Source organism: Hirundo rustica, chromosome 8, assembly GCF_015227805.2.
Source record: "Hirundo rustica isolate bHirRus1 chromosome 8, bHirRus1.pri.v3, whole genome shotgun sequence".
Classification (NCBI taxonomy): domain Eukaryota; kingdom Metazoa; phylum Chordata; class Aves; order Passeriformes; family Hirundinidae; genus Hirundo; species Hirundo rustica.
In genome coordinates this window covers 9,271,325-9,293,079 of record NC_053457.1, presented here as the reverse complement: position 1 = coordinate 9,293,079, position 21,755 = coordinate 9,271,325, and the positions used below count along the sequence as shown (strand labels likewise).

At 45.6% G+C, this 21,755-nt stretch overlaps 1 protein-coding gene across 1 annotated transcript; it reads right to left on the bottom strand.

Moving 5' to 3' along the window:
* Nucleotides 1–208: 208 nt before the first annotated feature.
* Nucleotides 209–16,308, bottom strand: SNCG (synuclein gamma). The gene is made up of 5 exons (XM_040071868.2): nucleotides 15,942–16,308; nucleotides 10,992–11,033; nucleotides 9,969–10,096; nucleotides 1,697–1,774; nucleotides 209–590 (listed from the first exon to the last, which is right to left on the bottom strand). The coding sequence occupies exons 1-5, from the start codon at nucleotides 16,060–16,062 to the stop codon at nucleotides 561–563; spliced, it is 399 nt and encodes a 132-aa protein (XP_039927802.1). The 5' UTR covers nucleotides 16,063–16,308; the 3' UTR covers nucleotides 209–560.
* Between the last annotated feature and the right edge of the window lie 5,447 nt (nucleotides 16,309–21,755).

Sequence of the window (21,755 nt, the reverse complement as noted above, 5' to 3'; positions counted from 1 at the left end):
GCTTTCTGGTGCAAACAGAACAAACTGAGCTCAACATCACTTCCACCTTCCTTTAAAAATCTCCCTTTCATCCAGTATCACCCCCACATTCTCCCTTAAACATGGCAAGTATTAAAAAGTGAAATAGTTGTTTTTCAGCCCTGAGAGACAGAAAGCCAGCCTACCTAAACATCTAAAATGTGCACAAAACCGACAAGACAAAAAAAACTTGTTCAAACACTTTTTATTAGTTAAAAAAAAAAAAAAAAATCCACAATGCCTAGAGATCCCAAGTGCCAGTGCATATGGATGCAAGACACAGATTTGTGAGTCCAACCAAAATATACAAAGCAACTGGGAGGCCAGGAGGGAAGTTGGGAAAGACACACAGCCCAGTACACACCTGCACGTTACTTACAGTTAAAGGAGTCTGGCTTACATATATAGTACGACTGGCTTATGAGGCAAGTGCAAGACTACAGAGCTCAAAGTAGTCTATGGACAGTGGGATTTTCCTGTTATGGTGTCAGCTAAAACTTCCATGTATGCTCTTGGAATGGTCTCTTTTGAGCAAGAATTCCCTAACTTGATGGAGCACCTTCAATTTCACCCTGTGAGAGAAGACAGATAGAAAACAGGTAAATATTTCCAGTGGAAAACACATATAAATAAACTTAGGAGAAAAATCCATGCTGACAGTCACCACATAAACAGCTAGAAAACAAAGAGGACCATAGGTGGTGCAAAAAATAAACGAATTATCCATTCCTTCTGGAAACCAGACACACTCCTGCTGTAACTCAGATCTCTGGGGAAAATGAGGGTGTGAATTTACGCGTGGTAGAAGTCAAGCTAATGTGGGGCTAGGCTCCACTGGCAGGAGTGTCCCGGTTTGTGCTCTTGGATCTGCTCTTGCCTGACCCAGCCTGGGGTCAGCACTGGTGCAGCCACGCAGCCAGTGGGACTGTGGGGCCCGTTTCTGGGACTGGCAGTGGGGAGGGATGGCTGGAGGAGGGTGGTAGATGCAAGCTGAAACTTTGGGAGCTTTGGGGACCATGAAAACAGCCCAGAAAGAGCTCCAGAAAAGCTGAAAATTGTTTGGGTGCATGCAATACTTGTGGAAGGGGTGGACAAAGGCCTTAACACTGAAATTGTAAAGGAAACAGCACATGAGAAGCGTTCGATCCCATTGTGCATGTTGGACAAAAAATCATCCTTGTTCAAGAGCTGAAATTGGCCCAGAGACTAATGTTTGACCAGGGCTTCAAAAGAAAACTGAAGGTAGAATTCAAAAATTAAATGAACTAATTTAAATACAGAAAAATCTATAGAAAAACCTAACTTGTTACCTAAATCTCTACAAAAGCATAGCTGCAAACAGGAATAAGCTATCCCATGTGATGACAGAACCATAGGACAACATTAACTTCTGTGTGTGCATTTACACCCCAAAATCAACCCAAATCAGGCAGCAGTTTGCAATCTGCCCATCTGCTGCTCATAGAACACTCCCAAGATAAGGAAGTGGCAAAACCAAGAACAGATGAGTTCAGGTTCTCATCCAATAACTCAGGAAAGCAGGAACAGCGACGGGCTCCTCGCACAGCAGCTCTAGAACCACGGGAGGCAAGGGGGATGTTCTGCCAGGGGGGAGCCAGTGACCCCAGGAGAGCCCAGGTGTGGCCCCGTGAGCCCGGGGCAGCGGGGCACCACTCACCTCTCCTCCGGCGCTGGCCGGGGCCCCCTCGCCCTCCACCCTGGGCTGCTCGGGCGGCTGCGGCGCTGCCAGGTCCTCCTGCCAAGTCACAAGAGACATGTTTGTCCTGGCTGCCACACGCAGAGTCACGGCCCTAATCCTACACAGACCGCGCGAGGTGGGGCTGAGCATTATGCACGCAGGCAGAACGGCCGCTTTAATAGATGGCAGACACCGCTTGAGATCCCTTTCTCTTGGGCAGCTGGTTAGAGCGGATATCTATGAAAAAGCCAATTTCTTACAGTCTGGCTTAGGGTCTTTTTCATACACAAAATCAGTACTTTTTCTGCCATTGAGACCAGATTTTTGACACCTTCAGTGTGAAGAAATTTGGGAGGAACAAATAAATTTATGTCTCTAGTAAGGCTATACCCAGCCTTTGCCTGCACTGTCTTACCCTAAGCACCCATTGCATAGACTAAAATTAATCAAGGATATAGCAGTACTGTGTTAATGTCATGCTTCAGATAAAATATCATTATCAAAGGATAAGCTTTTCTTTTTGTTTAGTCCAAGCATTTACCTAAGTATTTTGGGCTCTTCTAGCTACTTGCCTACATCTTTCAGCTACCTTCCTATTCACAGGAGAAAATGTTGCATTACCAGGTAATTACATTAAATTACATTAAATTTGGCTACATGGGAAGAGAAGACAAAATCCTGACCATAGTAGATGTGCTCAGGGGATGGACAGAAAGCAGAAATGCACCTGGGTGGAATCAGTCACTGAGAGTGGGGGGAAGCAGAAATAGCAGGATCTCTGTAATTTTAGTTGAGTTCACTGGAGAACTCAACTAAGATGACAAAGCTTCTCTGTTCCCTTTGAGCACACATGCCCAGCAGTTCCCCTGAATGACTCTCTTCCCCCATGAAGTCAGGGCCACCATAGAGGGAACCAGAGACACAAATGTTATGGAAAGGGAAAGTCAGTTTTGCATGGAAGGCAAAGTCATGAATTTCAACATTTTGGAAACACAAGGCCACCACTTCGCTTGGTGCTGCTGCTGATGCAATGCAAATCAATGCTTCTGCCAAACCGACTGTAAACAGAACTTTATGCTCCATGTGTTTAGGAGATTCTCCTTTTCCTTTTCACACATGTCTTTCCTTTCCTGTCCAGTCACAACTGCTCTCATCAGTAGGAGAGCATCCCTGCCGTCCCTGCTGCTTCTTGGACTGACTCTGGGAAAAAGGGCAATGTGAAGTAAAAAGAAAAAAGTAGATGGAGTTACATGGATACCAGGTAAAGCCCATGAAAATTTAATCTGGAAATTGAACTTCAGATCCATTTGTGGCAGTAAAGGGAGCCAGGAGGTGGAAGCACTGCAACCTGCTTGTCCTACCTCTGGGCTGCCTGCTCTCCGCGCAAACTTCTGTAAGATCAATCCACTGGAGACAGAAAATAGCCAAAGTACTAGCTGCAGCCCTGCACTGATGTCTGTCACAGCTGCAGGCATTCCTTCATCTCCCTGCTGAGGCCAGAGCTGGTTAGTCTGTTTATGGTGAGCACCTTGTGCTGCTGGTGTCTCCAGACGAGAAGCGCAGTATGACCATCTTTTCCTACGGAACGTGTCCTTAATTTGCACGGCATTTTTGGCTGAAATCATTCTTGCTGGTACCAGCCTGAGCTGCGTTAAGCAAGCCCAGGTAACCAAATGACATCAAACTGCACATCATGGAAGCCACTTTCTCCTGCAGGGAGACGTGCAGCTCTTCAGGCTGCTCGGATGCAGCCACTCAGTCAGCGTGTCTCTGAAATGAGTCAGCTCTCCTGCTGCCAGCAAACAGCTCACTACTCTGAATTTATGGATGCTCTTCCAGCCTCAGGATCCAGCCTGTGGCTTTAAAGCACTTTGCATTTACATTACACTTTGCATATCTACGCCTTAAAACTCAACAGTGTGCATTAAGCCAAAGCAGGTAAATAGCCTCAAACTGGATTTTGAAGCTTTACAAATGGATTTTTGACTATTAGGTAGAAAGGAAAGAAACCTCTAATGCAAGCCACTGACAACAGCTGCAACAGCAGATGCTTCTTCCATAGTGTTTTGCAGGTGGAGTTACCAGCTGCTGAGTGAAATCATGAAGGTCAATCAAAGGCAACTGCCTAAAGTGCTGAGCTGCATTGGGAAAGCTGGGAAACAGCTCACAGGAACACAAGGACCAGTGCAGTGCTCTCCATCTATGTGGATGTACACATACTCTATAGGGTGTGACTACCTATTGCTCCTGTGGGCAGGGAGCTCGGCTCTGGTAGATATGGAAAGAGTCCTGGGAGAGGGACACCTTTGTCAGGACCACCCTTGGGACACTGTATCCATGAGCAGTGGGTGGGCTGGAGAATCCCTGCTCAGCTTGTGCTGCTTGTTAGATCCCTTAGATCGTGCTCTCTGCCAAGACTGCTCCAGAAGGCTAAAAATCAACCATCTATTTTTAGAAAGGGAAGCAACTGAGTTTCTGGCGGGTGTTTCTAAACTGTGTTGGAGGAACCAGCACAATAGCAGGATGAAGAGGTGTCAGGCCGTGTTAGGGATGTCTCCTCACAGCTTTTCTCACGCGCTTCCACCCTGCCGGAACAGGGAGCAGGAGATGAGGAAGGGCTGCATTCCTCAGCTGGGTGTTAGCTGCCTGGGGATTTCAGTGACTGCTCAGGAATATACAATACACACACAGGACCGTGTGGTCTAGGGGTCCTCACTTTGGACAGAGACAGAAATTCCTGGGCACCAGCTCCAGCTATGACACCGACTCACAGAACAATGCTGGGCAAGAAATAAGGGGTGAAAATCCAGTTTCCTTGGGGGCAGCAGGAGTTTTGCCATTCCTGTCAGTGCTCATCTCCTCATTAAATGGGGTAGCATTTTCTAAGCAAAAGGCATGTTGAAACCATGAAGTAATTAGTAATGGTCCTCCTGCTCTTAAAGGGCGAGCCCAATATTTCCCCTCAGAAATCACGTACTTTCTTAGAAAAAAGTATTTTAAATGGAAAAAAAAATCAAATGTTTAGTTTGCTGTGGGCTATTTTCTTCTATTTTTGGGTGTGCAGTTGAATCTTTTTTTGCTAGTGAAGGAAGAAAAGTGAAGTACTTGAACATAATAGTTAAGTGAAACACAAGACCTCAGAATTCCTTCCAAGAATAGTACACAAGTTTTTAAATATTTTGTGTGTTTTTAAAAATATATTTTTATGTAGAATATGTATACCACAGGAGTTCTATATAAAATATTTCACTAAGTTTATGAAACAGAGGTACATGTTCAGATATCTCTAATTTAAAACTCAACAAATTAAGACCTGCTATTTATAAAAATATTCCTGTGCAATGTTAAGGGATCTTAAATAGACTCTACTATAGGCTTCTGGGTTTTGATATTTTAATAAGTTTTTTAAAAAATTAATTTTGAAAGCCCAGAAATACTGGAAAAAGTCAATTACAATTTAATTCCTCAGAGTTCTCATTTTCATAGATTCTATAAAATTCCCTTTTTCAGCTCTTCAGCAATTGACTGTTCCACTGCCTGAGTTCATATACGAAGTGGCATTTATACTTTTTGTCTACATGATCTTATAGGCCAGTGGGAGTTTTGTTGCTGTTTGCAAATATTCGGACATAAACAATCGTACTAAGGTTATCTTCATTACAGAACAGAGAAAGCAGTTCAATTATTGGATGCTGGAATATACTCATCAAATCCCAACAAATTCAGTGGCAAGCAAGATTTCATTATTATTACTATTATTATTATTATAAAGCCAGAGAGGTTCACTGGCACTAATCTGCTACAAATTTAGGAGCCTTCAAAAGGACATCAATTGCATAAGGTGGAGAGGTTCAGCCTCCTGTATTGCTCTTGACCTTGGGTGCTGGAGCAAGCAGGATTCTGCCTGGCAGCCTCCCCAACCCCCTCCCTAGGAAAGCCTCAGGCAGCCTGGCAGGGCCTGGGACGAGCTGTCCTGGATGGGTTCCAGGCTGAGTGTGCTCAGAGCGACACCAACAGCTCCAACCAAGGGGTCAAGCCTTGGTTAAAGTGAGGACCCACCGACAGGACAGACAGACGGGCATGCAGGATTCCTGTCTTACCCTACAAATCCAGGCAGACTTTTGGGGTGCCTTTGTTTTTATCCAGCTCACAGCCAGACTCTCTGAGAGTCTCCTGGGACTGCTTATACAAATGATACATATTTACCATGTATCCTATGGGATTGCTGAAGCACGTCCATGGTCTCGTGGGCTTTGAGGCTTCACCAGTGCCACTAACTCAGCTATTTTGCATGGGAAAATGTCTGCTTGGATGCACTAATGAGACTGAGAGGGAAGCACAGAAAAGGTGCCTGTAGGCAGAGTGCCCCACTCCATAGCACTTTTAAAAAATCATCCTGTGCTCCATGACATGTGGAAGGATACCACTGGGATGCATCACTGCATCAACTAAGAAATGGGGAAGCTTGCATACAAGGGGGAACAAGTTTCAACTCTTTATTCTATTTAATTGTTGGCTACTTTGGCTGTTGATTTCCCTGCTCCTCCTGCTTAGCAGCTCTGCCCTTGGTGGCTTCACAGATGCCCCTGGTTGCTCTCTCCTAGTGACACTTCCCAATCTAACATAAGCAGGAAGGTCACTCAGTTTCTGCTTCTAATTCCCTCTGTGTGACAGTCTGCCCTTGCATCGGAGGCATAGCAGGGTGTAAGCGAAGGGAATTAGGGCCATGAACAGCAGCCTTTCACGTCCAAGATGTGCACTTGTTGTGAAAGAGATGAGCCACGGCGTGGGTGCGGCCCTCGTGCGCCAGGTCGGGTGCACAGACACGCTGTGATCCAGCGAACGCACCCAGCGGTTGCACATAACTGACAAATGCTCATTTAATTAATGGGGTGAAGTTAAAAAAAGAAGATCAGACCCAATTCAAAGTGACAGAGTCATGAACTGGCAACTAAACCATAAAATCTGACAGGACAAATGGATCTAAAGGGAAGGTTTAGGTGGAGGGTGTAGGGAAGCACCAGTTACTGGGGAAATTGTTCCAAACCCTGAGGGACATTTTGAAAGTGTGTGTATGTACATGGGCTTCTTCCCAGCCACGTGGTGTCTGCATTGCAGCAAGCTCTGTGCCGTGTCATGCAGACGAAGAACTAATCCTCTTTATATTTAGTGGGTGGTTATCTCACTGGAATCTTTTAATGTCCACCCCAGGGATGGGGATGGGTGCAGCGCCACAGACAGAACACAATACTGACTCCTTCCATTCTTTTTTGTGTCAGAAAAATCACAGAGGGTTTATAATCTCTTAATTTACAGATTTTTTAGTTGATACTTAAAAACTCCCCCAAATGAGTCAATACTTCCTTGTACTCAGCAGTGACCAAGTCAGTGCCAAAGCCCCACCAGGCAGTGCCAGCACGAATCAAGGTTGTTCTCATCTGGAGCTTGGCACCCCTCCATGGGTGTAGGGTTACTTCAGCCCCATTTCCTTCTGCGTGGCTCTGAGTGCTTCCCCACAAGGGCAGTAAGGAACAGCAGGCTGCCAGGGTGTGCACATTTCAGTGCCTGCCATGATGCAACAAAGGGCTGAATTCTTTCCTGTGGCCAAACTCACCATCTGATACACCTGCAGCCATCAGCTATCCTGAGCAAAACTTACCCCAAAACTCTTGGAGTACCCCTCTCTTTCCTAATATGTGCCTGCCACTGATGCCAGCTGTCAAATGCACAGATTAAATGTCAACAAGTTCTCCATTAATTGATATTAATACTGGGAATGGTCAGCTGGGGACAGACCTTTTAGGCCACTTGAGTGTCCCCAAGCACTGCTCAGTGCCACGCATTCACAGATCCCTGGCACTCTGAGCAGCCCTTCTGTAGCAGGGAACAACACTGGAGACAGCTGAGAACCCAAATAAGATATTGAAAGAAGGAGGATGGTATGGAGCACAAACAAGTCTCAGGACTGGATACTCTCTCAAACTTCTGGAGCTGAAATGTTTGTGAGGATTCCAGGACTGCAGGATCATAACAGTGGGTATTCACTGTTTAAACTTTTAAAAGCTGTACATTATCACTCTCAGTGTATCTCCAGGGGGTGTCCCACATGCATTACAGTGCCTAGTGCTGCTATTGGCACACTCTGGATGTATTTCCATTAGCAAATCGTGTAACGTGATAGGAGCAGTTCTGGAGATAAAACAGCCCCACTCCTTAGACTCCTTTCAGGGCCCTCCCTCTGGAGCAGCTTTGGGTCCATGGCAATTATCCATTGGCACTGGGGATGCGCTCCATGTGCATGTGGAGCTCGATCCTCTGTGCCTCGCTGGATCTAAAAGGTGTCTAGCTACATGCTAAAGGATGGTGAGTACAAATAAAAGATTTGTACTCCTAAGCTGAATTAAACCAGCAGAACAGGTGAACCATCTTTCACAGAAACAAATATTTTCCCTGATTTTTTTTCTCTGGTGATTTGTCTTGTTTTTCTCCTGCTTTCAAACTGCTGCCCACCTCTGCTGTTTGGCATGACATCATGATGCTGTATCCAAAGCGGTTTCCTGGCTCCATTAAGTCTGCCCTTCAGCATGTGACACATCCTATTTTTTTATTTCTTAATCAATTTCTATTTTAAGTCTAAGCAATCAGATATCAATGGAAGACATCAGAATAACAGTTCAGATGCTCTCTGGAAAATCTGCACTGGTTTAAGCTCTGAAATTAGCTGTAAACTGTAGCTGACAGTCTTTGAGGTGGGGTTCTCACTTAGGAGGAAAGGGGAAGAGGATTGCTGCTGCTCAGTCCTTGCTGGAGGGGAGACAGTTCACTATCTGCAGCAGGGATTCCTGCCATCAGCAAATTCCTCACTCTCCTGGATCAATCACAAGGTAAGAAGGGGTATTCTGGCCCCATGGAATTAGGAATTGCCGTTTGCACTCCTGCAGCCTAACTGCTGCTCCCTGTGGGAATAGAGATTAAATTTATCCCAAGGGCTCAGCAGAACTCCTGCATCTGCCCTTTTCACATGCTTTCAGGAGGACATTTTGCGTCACTTGTAGCTGCTGTTCTCCCTCTTTGTTAGGCTATTCTCTCAGGATTTATACGCCGTGTAGAAGTTTTGTTTCACATCACAATGTGTTTATGTGCAGGTCAGGAAATTAATCAGCCGACTATCTGAACAATTAAAACAATTTTGGCCAGCCTGGCTTCGCTTTGCTTCTGGGTTTGGGTTTGTTGTGAGGCAGAGCTCATGCGGCCATCAGCAGCACGGATCACACTCTCTGAAGCGGGGAAAGATCCCGGCTTACCAAAGAGCTGCCGAGTGCTGGCCTCGTGCTGTACAAACGGGTGCTGTTTGTTACCAAAGCACCTTCTCTAACGATCAACACTGCCCTCATCTAAGCAGCTGTTCTGCTCCTTCGCACGCCCCTTAATCCCCTCACTTGAAGAAGCCCCGTCTGTCAAATTAGGCTGGAGGACAGAAGAGGCCTTGTCCGAAGGTGGCTTGATCCGTACACCGCGTGGGTCACACGGCCTTTTATCGATGAGCGCCGGGCGGGTGTGAGAGCGGCAGGGCGCCGGGTAGCGGGGCCAGGCCCCGCGCTCCCCGTGCCTGACTTGCTGCTGCCCTCTGCTGCCTCCGGAGCCGCCGCGGCCAGGACCAGCCCGCGCATCCCACCGGCACGGCACCCAGGGCGGGCGCCGGCTCCTGCTCCTCCCCACCCTGCGCATCCCTGAGCTCCGACTCGCTCCAGATGCTCACTGACACCCTGAGACATTTCTACTCAAGCCCCTGGGAGAAATCTACTTTCTACATTCGGAAGAAAATGGAGAGCCAGACTCTTGCCAGCTGTGCCCGCTGATGAGACGAGAGACAATAGGCACCAAGTGATTAATGTGTCCACCTGAACAGCAGAAAACTATTCTCTTTTTTCCTGTGAGAGTGGTCAAACACTGTCACAGGTTGCCCAGGGATATTGTGGAGTCTCCTTCTATGGAGATATTCAAAACCCAGGGGACAGTCCTCTCTCACTGGCCCTAAGGGAGCTGGACTAAATGACCTCAAGGGGTCCCTTTCAAACTAAATGATTCTGTGACTATATTAGACATTATATGATAAGTACTATACAAAAGCAGATATTGCTGAGAACCTTTCATGAGATGAGTAAAACCATCAATTGTAAATGCTTGCAGGTAGTTTAAGTGTAATCCAAAGGCTCTTCTGTCCTGCCCAACATGGAAGAATCAAACACACCTTTTTTACAACTCCTGTAGTGGCCACGATGGTCTCTGCTCCTTCTACAGTCTTGTTTGCCACTGTGTTCACGCTGGCTACTACAGCTTCTCCCACCACGTTGGCCTGCTCTTTGGTCTTCTCAGCAACTGCAGTTTCAACAAAAGCAGAAAAGTCAGCAAACTAGACACTGCCAGAAGGCTGCCAAATTCCCTGGGCTGACAAAATGATTGCATTGATGTAAAAGGAGAAATTAGCCCTGGTGCACTCCTTGTTTGCATTTTTTAGATGAGATCACGTCTGAATTTAGATCGTGTTTGTGAGGATTTTTGTCTGGCACAAAATGCTGCTTAGAGAGCAGCACTGCAGCCTGTCAGTCTTTGTGGGCAACCGGAGAATGAAAAATTCACTGTCAGATACTAAGAGACCGCAGTGTAAATAAGGTATTTTGCATTGCAGACTGTGCATGACCTCTTCCAGGTTACCTTCTGTTTGATTTAATACCCCTTGGCAGAAAAAAAAAAAAAAAAAAAAAAAAAGCAATAGTTAGGAAATTCTCCAGGGAAAGGATGCATTCATCTTCCCTCAGGACAGTCTGTATGGCTGCTCTGCCTTGGAGGTGGGGATACCCTAGAAGGAGCCCTTTGGGTCCCTGACTCTGTGAGTGCCTGACAGGACTTTCCCAAAGACCACGGTTTTGGCCAGACAGGATCTGATGCAAATCAATCCTCTCTGCATGCTGGGCTGTGCACCTGACATTGTGAAATGTCTAAATTGCTGTGAATCATCCCAGTCTGCCAAGTAACCTTTGTTAGATTTTTTCTGACCTACTCTACTGATTAAATATTTTCTCCCATCCGTGTCCACTGCAAATGCCAGACCCTGAACCATCACTCCTGGCAAGCAGCCCCCATTCATCAGTGGGAAGGTCAAGCAGATCAGTGGTGTCCCACAGAGCCCTCCCACTTGGCAGGGGTGATGGCTTTCCCAAGAGGTCCAACAATCACCACAGATTTCCTCATCCCACTTGGGCTGTGCTCTTACCTGAGGTCACACTTTGCACTACTCCCTCCTTGGTCTTGGTGCCTGTGAAAGGAAACACAGTCCATCAGTGCTGCCTGGAAATGACACCCCGATTTCTGGACACAATTGGCTTCCTGCTCTGAGGAAATGCACTGAGGAGCCGAGGTACTGAGCTGCTGGTACCTGCTGCTCACACACAAACCATTTGTAGAGCCAGAAAAGAGACCAGCTTCCCTCCCCAGTAAAGCACGAGTACCTTTGTGTTGAGAGTTGAAGAGCTTCAACAGAAAATCCTCTGGCGATGCCTAGACCTGAAAAATCTTGATTGTCCCTGCAATATTTCCAAAATGAGCAGTTGAGTGGTGGTAAGTCACCTTTAAGCTAGTTGTAAAAATGACTGTAAATAAAATCACCTGGTAACACCTCACCTACTTCACTCTTGCAAGACAAGAAGTCACATCCATGACTCTCCCCTGCCTTTCAGCAGGATACTTGGCTGCAGTAGTCATTTAAAATCTCATTCTATACCACTAATAAAGACTCTGGGGAAACCTGAGACTGAATTAACAGAACCACCACCCACCTACTACATACCTACTTACTAGATTCCCAGTTTGGTGCCTCAGCCTAGGCTGTAAGTGCCTGCTCACAGCAATACACAGAAAGCAGATGGTTTTATCTCAGATTATGAAAACACACCATATGTATGCTTACATTGTAATTTATCTCGCTGTTCTCAATGCAGAAAAGCTAACAGGATGTGAAGGCATTCCGTTTGCAACACAAATAGCCCTAAGGAATAATTAATCTCTGTGACTTTCCGCCACGGTTGAAGTGACAAGCTATATATCCCTTCTACTTGATACTGCTGAAGGTAAGTTAAATCATATGGTAGGTGGGAAGCCCCTGTGGTAACTAGGTGCTTTACAGATTAAAAAAAAAAACAACAAAGGCTCAAATTTAGCTGTCTCGGAAGTTAAGCAAAATACAAACCAGATTATTCTACTGGTCCCACTTTACTGTATATTGTAAATCATCTGCACCTACACAGGTTCTCTTTAGGTTTCCCATACTGATACAACTAAACGATTTCTGTGGCCAACTATAAAAATGATAATAATGGACAACAACCAGGCAGATATTTGGCTCCATGATAGTGGAACATCCATGGGTGTGATGGGAGGAACCAGCTACAAACCACAGCTCATTCTCATTAACAGCCTAAGAAGCAAAACAGGTGCAGTGCCCTGATAACAACAGGTCCAACCCAGCTCTGCCCTGCCCGATACATGTTATGTATTATTGAATGTAATTCTCAATTGTTGATTTATTTTGGTGGTTGCAACGTTTGCCTGGGGCAGAACAAAACTGTTCTACTACAATATGCCCTCAGTATTTCACTCCACCCTCCCAAACTCTTTTAGAAGAGATGAAATCTTTGCACCCTTAACTTGTTACTGCTGTAAGCTGCAGTTCCTAGTGAAGCACGTGACATGTGCACACTGCTGTGAACTGGAGTTAATAATGGTGCCCACGAAACACAAACGTGTGCAGAAGCACAGCACTGAGCAGAGCAAGCCTCAAGCCATGAATGTGAGCCCCTGAATGGGGCAAACAACAAGGTTCAATTCAGACACCATCCTGCCTCATCTTCCCTCCCAGCACCATCCCAAAAAAAGACTGCCCTGATATTGATTTGACATACAAGGTTGTCTCACATCAGCCTCCACTGCTCAAGCTTAGCCCTTTGCTGGTTTTTGGTCAAACAGCAGTTGAGAGGTAAGCACAGTACACGAATTGCTGTACCAGCCTTTCATGCCTTTGCAGTAAACATGCTTACTGAGATGAGAGCTGCATTTTCGTATGGTTTTTTTGCCAGACTCTTAAGGTGGCAATCTGGGCTCAATTCTTCTACAAGGGAGGGGAGTGGGCAGGTGCAAGATTTGCGGATGGAAAATTCCAGAAAGGAGGGATGCAGATAGAAGGAAAACATCCGAATCCATTTCATGACAGAAGCAATGTCGTGGGGAAGAGTCACCGCTGCAGCCTGGGGAGAGCTGTCCTCATCCTCGCAGCCCAGCCACACCCGATGACTCAGGCTCCATCCATTATGCACCGCAGAAACCTGACCTTCTGCACGCTCCTGCCAGCAGCCCGCATCTGTTGAATCGGAAAGCAATCACCTGGTGCTCAATCTCATTTCACTCATTAGCCCTTGCCGGCAGCTTCTGTGCCCAGCATTAAAAGTTCATGCATCCTGTCTCTTCTGAGTGCCGTGAGTCATCCGCCAGGGAGGGACCGGGCTGGTGGAGCGCTGTGCCCTGGGAAAAGGGCTAGAGTAGAAAGGGATATTTTGATGTGCATTAAGTCCTGCAGGAATCACTCAGTTCCAACACAGCTCGGTGTGTTGGGCCTTTCTGCAACACACACTTTCAAAAACCACTCTGGAAAACCAGAAGCGCATTCTGTGTTGAGGCCTCCTGAACTATAGCACTAAACAGTACTAATGACTCAATACTCTGATGGGGCTTTGCATTAAATTAATTCATTAACTTCAGCATCACTTACACCCCTATTCAAACCATATTAAAAAAGACAGGCCACTGATCCAACTGCTGGATCCGCACCAACCTTGCAGGGCTCTCCTGACCCTTCAGCACATTCAGAGCCTGTCAGAATGTGGAGAGAAGACCGTGATTTCACCAAGTGCAAAGATGACCCATGATACAGGATTTCTCCCTCTCTTTTCCTGCACTCTCTTCTCTACCCCACTGCTTCAGCAAGGCCAGAGGCAGGGCAGAAGCACTGCATTGCAGGCTTAGCACAGGAGAGAGGCATCTCCTGCCCTGGCATGGGCTGTGGGAGCTGAACCTCTGTGGCTCAGAGAGGGGACGAGGTGGCCGCAGTGTCCCAGTGACGCTGCTCACGCCAGACAGATGCCTCTGAGTGAGCATTATTTTCTTCTCCTGGGCAGCAGTAAGTGACTCACCAGACACGGTGGTTGTGCCCAGACATTTGGAATCCTCCGCAGAGAGTCAGCAATGAGTTAACACAAACCTGCATAAAAGTCAGGGGTCCACTTCATCCGTCCTAGGCCCTGGGTATTTTGCTCTCTTTCCTGATGTTCTCAAAAGACCCTTGAGGCTCAATAGTATTATTCTCTCCTAGCATCCAAAAATTCAAGTCTCATTACCTAATGCTCTAGATGAAGCTGCTGGGACAGGGGTCTGTGAGGGAAGAGGCAAGGAAGGAACAGTTCAGGTCTCTGATTTACTCTTTACGTGGCGCAGAGTGACAAATGGCAGCATGAACAACATACTAATCATTCCAGTTTTAACCACTATACCACACCTCCACCTTCTCTAGCTATTAGAACAAAACCCACATTTTTCTGAGCTAATCAGCATCTGGCCTTTACTTTTCCTGCCCGTCACAGACTGAATTTTCCCTAAAGGGCTGAGCTTCCCAACAGGAACTGAATCAGGCCAAGGCAAAGCTCTGTCCAGTGCATGACAGGGCAGGAACCAGCAATATACCAACAGACCAAACCAATAAAAGGAAAAAGCACTTAATCCTCACCTTCTTCCTCATTTGATCCTCATTCAGAGATTAAGGTTTCAAGGCTTTTAGTCCTAGGCCCATAGAAAACTTTATTGAAAAGGTCAGCATCTCCTAAAGAGACCTCCTGGCTGTGCAACAAGGAAAAGCAGGTCACAGTATGGAGCTGTACAACGTGACTGAACAGAGATGTGAGAAATTATGTATACAAACTCTGAATAACCCTGACACGACTCAGATCTGGAAGCAGGTGGAGCAGTAACAATGCCAAATGTGACACCTACACGTGACATTTCTTAGGCTGGTGTTTCACTTACTGTAGTTAGTTGGTTGCTTACCTCTTTTTTTCTTGTGGGTCAGCTTCAAATTGAAATGTGAACTGTTACATCTATTCATTTCCAGCATGTCAATAATTAAGTATTTAAAAATTCAAGGTAAAGACATTACCAGGCCTGCTGCATACAAATTTTGTATTTAATTTGTAACGTACAAATACATATCTGTAGCCACTGGCAATAGAACAGTTTTAAATATAGTAGCTAAGTATAGCGTGGATGTTGCAGTATGATAGCAGGAAGAGCCTTCATGTAAACTTCCCTGCAAAAAGAAACACTCCCACATCTAGCCAAAATAAAGAGCTCGGTGAAATGCCGTAATCAGCAGTGAGATAATCAGTCTTGGGAACCTAAGACTCTTTAGTTTGTGTTAGATGGAATATCTGACCATCCAGCCATATAATTGCATGTGCTAGATAAGTGGAGATAGTGGGTTGTGAGGGTGACCTTGAGAGAAGAGGTTTCAGCCCATTAACTGTGAAAGAGGTCTCCAGGCAGGACATCAGGCACACTGTTTTCCAGATCCTATTCTTTGGGCAAAAGGAATTTGGGCGTCTCTTGCAAAGCAAGATTAATGTGTGCATGGGCAACGAAAGAGGTCGGTGAACAGAAGGATTTCAGGACAAACCCATTTGTTTGTGGGGAAACAGATGCATCCTGCAATCCCCTCTTACTAACACTGCTGGCTCCTCTCAGGGACCTCCTCAGCGAGTCCCTCCCAGAGTGGAGGTGAGGCAGACACACCAGCAGGGCTGACTTGCCTGGGAGTGTCTGACTCACCCTGCAAACAGTCAGTGAATAGTCAAAGAAACCTTACACCTGAGCATCTGCTCCTTAACATCGTTCTGCCTTCCCTGAAGTAGCGGCTTTTATGTCTAACTTGGGGAAACTGAGGCACGGGGAGGCTGTGGTACCCCAGGTTTACACAGCAACTCTGCAGAGCTCAGGATCTTATCCAGAATATCCTGCTAGTCACTCCCAAGTTTCAGCCACAATATCATTCCCCCAGACTTTCTCAGAGACACAATCTATGCAGCTGTTCATGCTCAAAAGTACATCAAAACTAGTTCTCTCTTACCTACATACATTACCCCTTCTTTGGTCTTCTCTGCAGCCTCTGTCACTCCCTGCTTGGTCTTTTCTGCAGCAGCCACCACACCTTCTTTAGCAATGGAGAAACCTTTCTTAAAGACATCCATTCTTGTTGCTTGTTAGGGAATTATCTGGGGTGATCCGAACGAGGGAGCGAAAGCAGCAAAAACCACCCCGAGGCTGGGACTGCGAGATGCAGCCTTACCCTCGGCTTCCCTGGCAGGCTCTGCCTCTGCTCTTCCTCCTGTGCTGGATGAAGGCAGTGTGGCAAAGCTCAGAGCCCTCGCTGGCTCTTATTGATGAAGTGTGCTGCAGTGTAGCCAATGCCCGCGTACAGCTGATACTGAAATATTAATGACACGGAGCTGCTTGGGGAGCTTTAAGAAGGGAGGGGAAGAGGAGGACGACGACAGCAGTAGGTAAGGAGCTGTCTGGAGAATTTCCAGGGAGAAAGAGCTTTTAAAATATGCTGCAATGCCTCAGTGAGGGATAGTCTCAGTGAAGAGGGAGACTTTAGCAGGAGAGCTGGGTTCCTGAAAGGGCATCTTCCCGAGGCTGCAGCAGGAGCCAGCTCTCCTGGGCCCCAGAGGGTGGAGAGCACATAACGCTGACAGCGTTCCTAGCAAACAAACAGGGTCAAGGTTTCTTGGTCTGGCACTTACCAGAACCCACCCTGCACAAAATGCTAACGAGAACATTACTTCTAGTAAATCCTGAGGAAAAGGGAGCCAGCTACAGCTTGGTGCTCAGGTGAAGTGAACTTGAGCTCCCACCTGCTATGTTTGTCAAGTGTGAAGTCATTCTGTATAAACTGGGGGGTTTGCTCAGCTGTACATCCCATTACAACACCTCATTTCTGAAAAATCAGGCGCCTCTTGGGGGAAATCCTGTTTCCTATTTGTTTCTCTGAGTTGCTGTAGGCAGAGCCCTGGTGTCTCCACCGCCGCAGAGCGAGACAGCATCTCTCACCAAACACCATCCCTCACGTCAGAGCTGGTGCTGCAGAGCACAGCAGGGAGAGAACAGCCAGCACAGAATGGACTGGGGAAATATTGCAGGGGATCCATCCAGCCTCAAGGCCTGGCTAGGAAAAAACACCTTAACATGATCATTAATCACACTTGGATATCCTAATGTACCTGCAGTTAAAGTGTTTTCTGAAGTAGATCCTAAATGGCCCAAATCAACTATTGCCCCGCCAGCAAAATGAAGTTCAGTGCTAGCTGTAAAAGCAACTGCTGGTGCAGCAAGGTGATTTTTAATTAATTTTTTTAATTGTCCCAGATATGAGACTATGGAAGCTACATTGCATCAGCCTTTGAGCCCAAAGCATGACCTGCTTTGGTTGTTTTTCCTCACCAGGAAAGCAGAATATGAAATTCAGAGGCCGAGCTGTATTTTGGAAAGATAGCACACCACAATGTCACGAAATGCAGTGGTCACAAGTTATCAGCCTGGAAGTGTCAGATGGGGAATGACTATGCAGGAAAAAAATCTGAAAAAAAAAAAGTTCTGTCTGTATATACATTGCAGAAATGTACACAAACATAGTTCTTACTGTGCAACTAAGAACAATTCTTCTAGTTTTGGAAGTTGATTTTTTACCCCATATTGAAATTACTGAAAAGCTGTTGATCTGGGAAATAATGTACACAGTTCTTAATCATTTTCTCACAAATAAGTCTCCTAATTTATAAAGGAAGAACAAATTTCCATCCGAATGTAAAGGAGCCAAATCCCTGTCAGACTAATGAATTTATCAATTGTTAATTTACAAAAGTGCAGGAATCAGAGGAAGGTCAGTACAGCATACCAATTATTATAGGAGCTCACGTAGTTCCAGAATGTTGCAGCAAGAAGTGGAAAAGGTTTTTCTTACCATCTGTCAAAATTCCCCCTAGGTGGTTGTTGCTATGGCTGGTGCTCTTCCTGCTCCCAAGGTGCTCTCAGTTTGAAGATCTCTGCGCCTTACTGTGCCATACAACCATGGTTTAACCTCGCTGCTCCTGGAGCTGGTCACAGAACTGCCATTGATATCACCAGACACAGGCAGGAGTCTTCTTTTAACTACATTTGTTAACAAAAGGAATTTACCATCTTTGGGAATTGTTCCAGAGCCTATTTACTTTTTCACCAGGCTTTCAAAGACCATTAAAGCAGAGCACAGGCATTCCCAGGGTTATGAGTTTTACTGGTATTTTCCGGACAACACCAAGGCTGATAAGGCTGAGTGAGAAGCGTATCTTGATTTGGTTCAGCTATTGTTCTGTCATTGTGATTTGTACAATTCAATTTTATGTATTTTGCATTGCTATAAAAGGTAACAAATGCATGAAATATCAAGCCATGCTGGGATGTGAAACATGAATCATCACCAGATTGAATTAGCCGATACCCAAGTGGGATACTCCTTTCCTGCCTTCTCCTGTCCCGATGACCTTGAGAAAGGCCTCACAAGACACATTTCAATGCTGTTGGATCCCTCCCAGGCAGCAGGCAGTGTGCACAGGCATTGTTTTACCTTGAAACCTTTTCAGGAAAGCTCTGGACTCAAGACAACATCGTAGGCGATCTATACAGGGCAAGCATCCACAATGGCTCCTCAGTGTTTGCCACCTCCAGGCCGCTGCAGGATCCTTCTACTCAAAGCAGAGGATTCAGTCCCAATTTGTTGCCAATCCTACCTCAGTCAAAACTAAAATGAGTTAACACAAGTTACCTTGGCTTTAAGATTTTGCTAGGGACTTAACTTTCGGCCAGGTAAGGTTTTCCCCCTTTGTATCAGGTAAGACAATCAGCAGCTAAGGAGAAAGCCTCAGCAGGCAATTCAGAGAGCCCAAGTTCCTATCTCACATGGCAGCCACCTCTTTTTCTCTGTTTTCTGCCTTGCAACACCAGAAGCCAGTTAAGCTACATCACTGTAAACAAATCTGTATCTCAAAACATTTGGCTGATCTGTATAATACCAAAAGAGAGCCTTGTCTTGACTTGTGCAATGACAAACCATCCGCTTGCTGTTCATTTAAACTATGAATTCCGGCTGCTCAGACTTGGCCATTGAGCCTCTTGATGGATAACAGCAGAGTTTTTTGAAACTCTTCCCCTGAAATGAGCAGTTCCCCACCTCTCACGTGCCTCCACTTGTCCCTGGGTGTTGGTGGCTGACACCTGGAAGCACCGGCTGACACCTGTGCAACATTGCCAGCAATTCTGGAATATGGGCAAGAGAATTCTCACTCAAGTCCACTTATTCCCAAAGAGCTGATGCAAGGCAAAGAAAAGAATGCAAAGCAGAAATCAACATTCCCTGTCCTCTACTGTCTTTTTCTTTGTGCCTGCAACAGATTAAACAGGATTTTACTTAATTTGGGTCTCTTCCTTCTTGAATTTTCCCAGCTGCAAGCTACTCCGCCCACAAAGCCTTAACCTCGTCCTTTAACAATGAACTTATGCTGGAGACAAACAGCTGACAAAGTCATTTTGTTGGATGAAAGGAGTGTGATTTGGTCATATTCTATTGAAGTATTTAAATTACATATGATATTGTTTGAAAGACAGGTAAGGAAAGGAAAGACAGACTGCTTTTGTGGCTGGTAAATATCCTTTGTTCAGGAAGTTTTTTTATGAAGAATAATATTAACATTAACAGGATCGAACTTTGCTATATATAAACAGAAGTCCTTCCTCTCTCTCTCCATTTATGAAAACTTCAAAATGCAGAAAGGAGAACTCTCACAGACCTGTCATTTCCATGCCCTAACGAAAACAAGCTGTTGTCTGACATCCTTTGGCAAACAGTTTAGGACTTGAATCCCTGCATGTACGTTTGTATAGGTAATGAGCTAATTTCCTTAGCCAGGGAATGAATAACCCAGGAACACACATGGGGATGAGCCACACGCAGCACACAGAGCCACACGCAGTACAGCGATCTTCTGTGACTGATTTCTGCTGTCAAATTCCACTGATAGCCTTTGAGCAAACCATTAAAAATACAGGCAACGAGAATTCATCTTCTCCCTCTGATGGACAGAGCAGCAATAGGAATTGTTCTCTAGCCCTGCAGTCCCCTCCTGACACTCTTCCCCCAGAGCAGCTGCACACGCATGAGCACGCATCGGCAGCGGGCAAGGGATGAGACAGCATTTTCCAGATCTAAATCCCAGTGCCTAATGAGAAGTTATCCCCCTTGCTGTGCAGCTATCAACAAAACTGTCTTCCCAGACATAAAAGCCTTTCAGTTATTCAGTCTGCTTTAGAGATTTGGAACTGGGGTATATGAATCTAAAGCAACACCTGCTTTCCATCTTTTCTTGTTTTTTTAAACATTTTTTCAAGGTTGTGTGTTTTGGTTTTTTTCTTTTAAATACACAGATTTGGATTTTAAGTCTATAATTACAAGGATTACAGAGTAGGCAGTGAATCTGGAAAGACAGAAAAGAAACAAACAAATTCATCAGAATCTATTAAGTGAAAACTGAATTTCTAAGGGCTGTTTCTCCAGAGACAAGCTGACTGGAACAGCCAGAGCGTTTGCTTCCCAAGTACGGCCAAGTCATTTATCAGCCAAGCCACTGATCAAACTCATTGTTTGGCACTGTTTACTCCGAGGCTGCCCACCTCCTGTCCAGCTGCAGCTGCAGGGCTCTGACCCTAAACAAAAGGAAAGGGGCCAAGATGAAATTTTGCCCCTTAAGCACATTACCCAGGAGGTGGTGCTGGCATTGGACGTCTTGGTTATGGAATTGCAAACAGGACACTGAATGCCTGGGGCAGGCAACATCAGAGGGGGTTAAGAGGTGTGTTTAATGGATGTGGTTAGAATTACCAGGCAAGGCAAGAGCAGTTCTGACACTTATTGGCAAGATCCCAGGGCATAAGCGATTGATCCAGTGTAACTGGCAACATCAACTCTTTAAAGACTAGCTGGAAGTCTGAAGAATAGTTTGAACACTTCAAGGAAGTGCTTCCCAGAAATACTTGGAGGAAAAGTATTTTCATTAATAAGTGCACGGGGAGAGGGGAAAAGGTCACTAGTGACTGGGGACAAAGAGTGGAGGAACAATATATTTGGCCAGCTGTTCTTGGAACTACTAAAACCTTGTGGGAACCACCAGGGCATCTCCAAACATCCCCACACCACTGTTAGTATACATCACTGATTGTATGGGTTTCAAGTATATTTTTGGAGTAACACTTCACAATAACACTTTCCAAATAATTTTCCAACCTATCTTTAAATTGATTTAACTCACCCCTTTTTTCATCAGAGTGGTGGTACCCAGCTCGTAAGGTACACCAACACTAAACCAGGCAACTGAAGAGTGACCAAATATCTGCTGATGTTAGCTGGAGTACAGATGTCTTTCTCATCTAGAGAGTACCTCCTGGAAGACACTGACCTCAAAAAGCAACAAGCAGGTTGTTACAGCAAACGTGTCTGTTTTGCCTGGTTCCATGCTGAGGCAACAGCTCACAACAACAACAACAACGGCAAAGTTGTACACTCCTCATACCTGTTCCTCTACAGATATAAAAGAAAATTTACAGCTCATTCTGTCAGCAAACCTGATATTTTTGAACTACCAGTATAACCTGAATGTGTTGTTCAGATACCACAAATTAAAGCAGCTGTTAGACAAAAATCTCAACTACTGTTCTGTAAGGAGGTCCCTTTGAATAACCAATGCCTTTCCTTCATGTGTTCATGGCAGCATCCTATGATATGCCTACCACAAGGAAAGGGAAGTCATCCCTTGCCTTGCTTCAGATTTAGCATCTTTAGTAACCACTGCCAAAA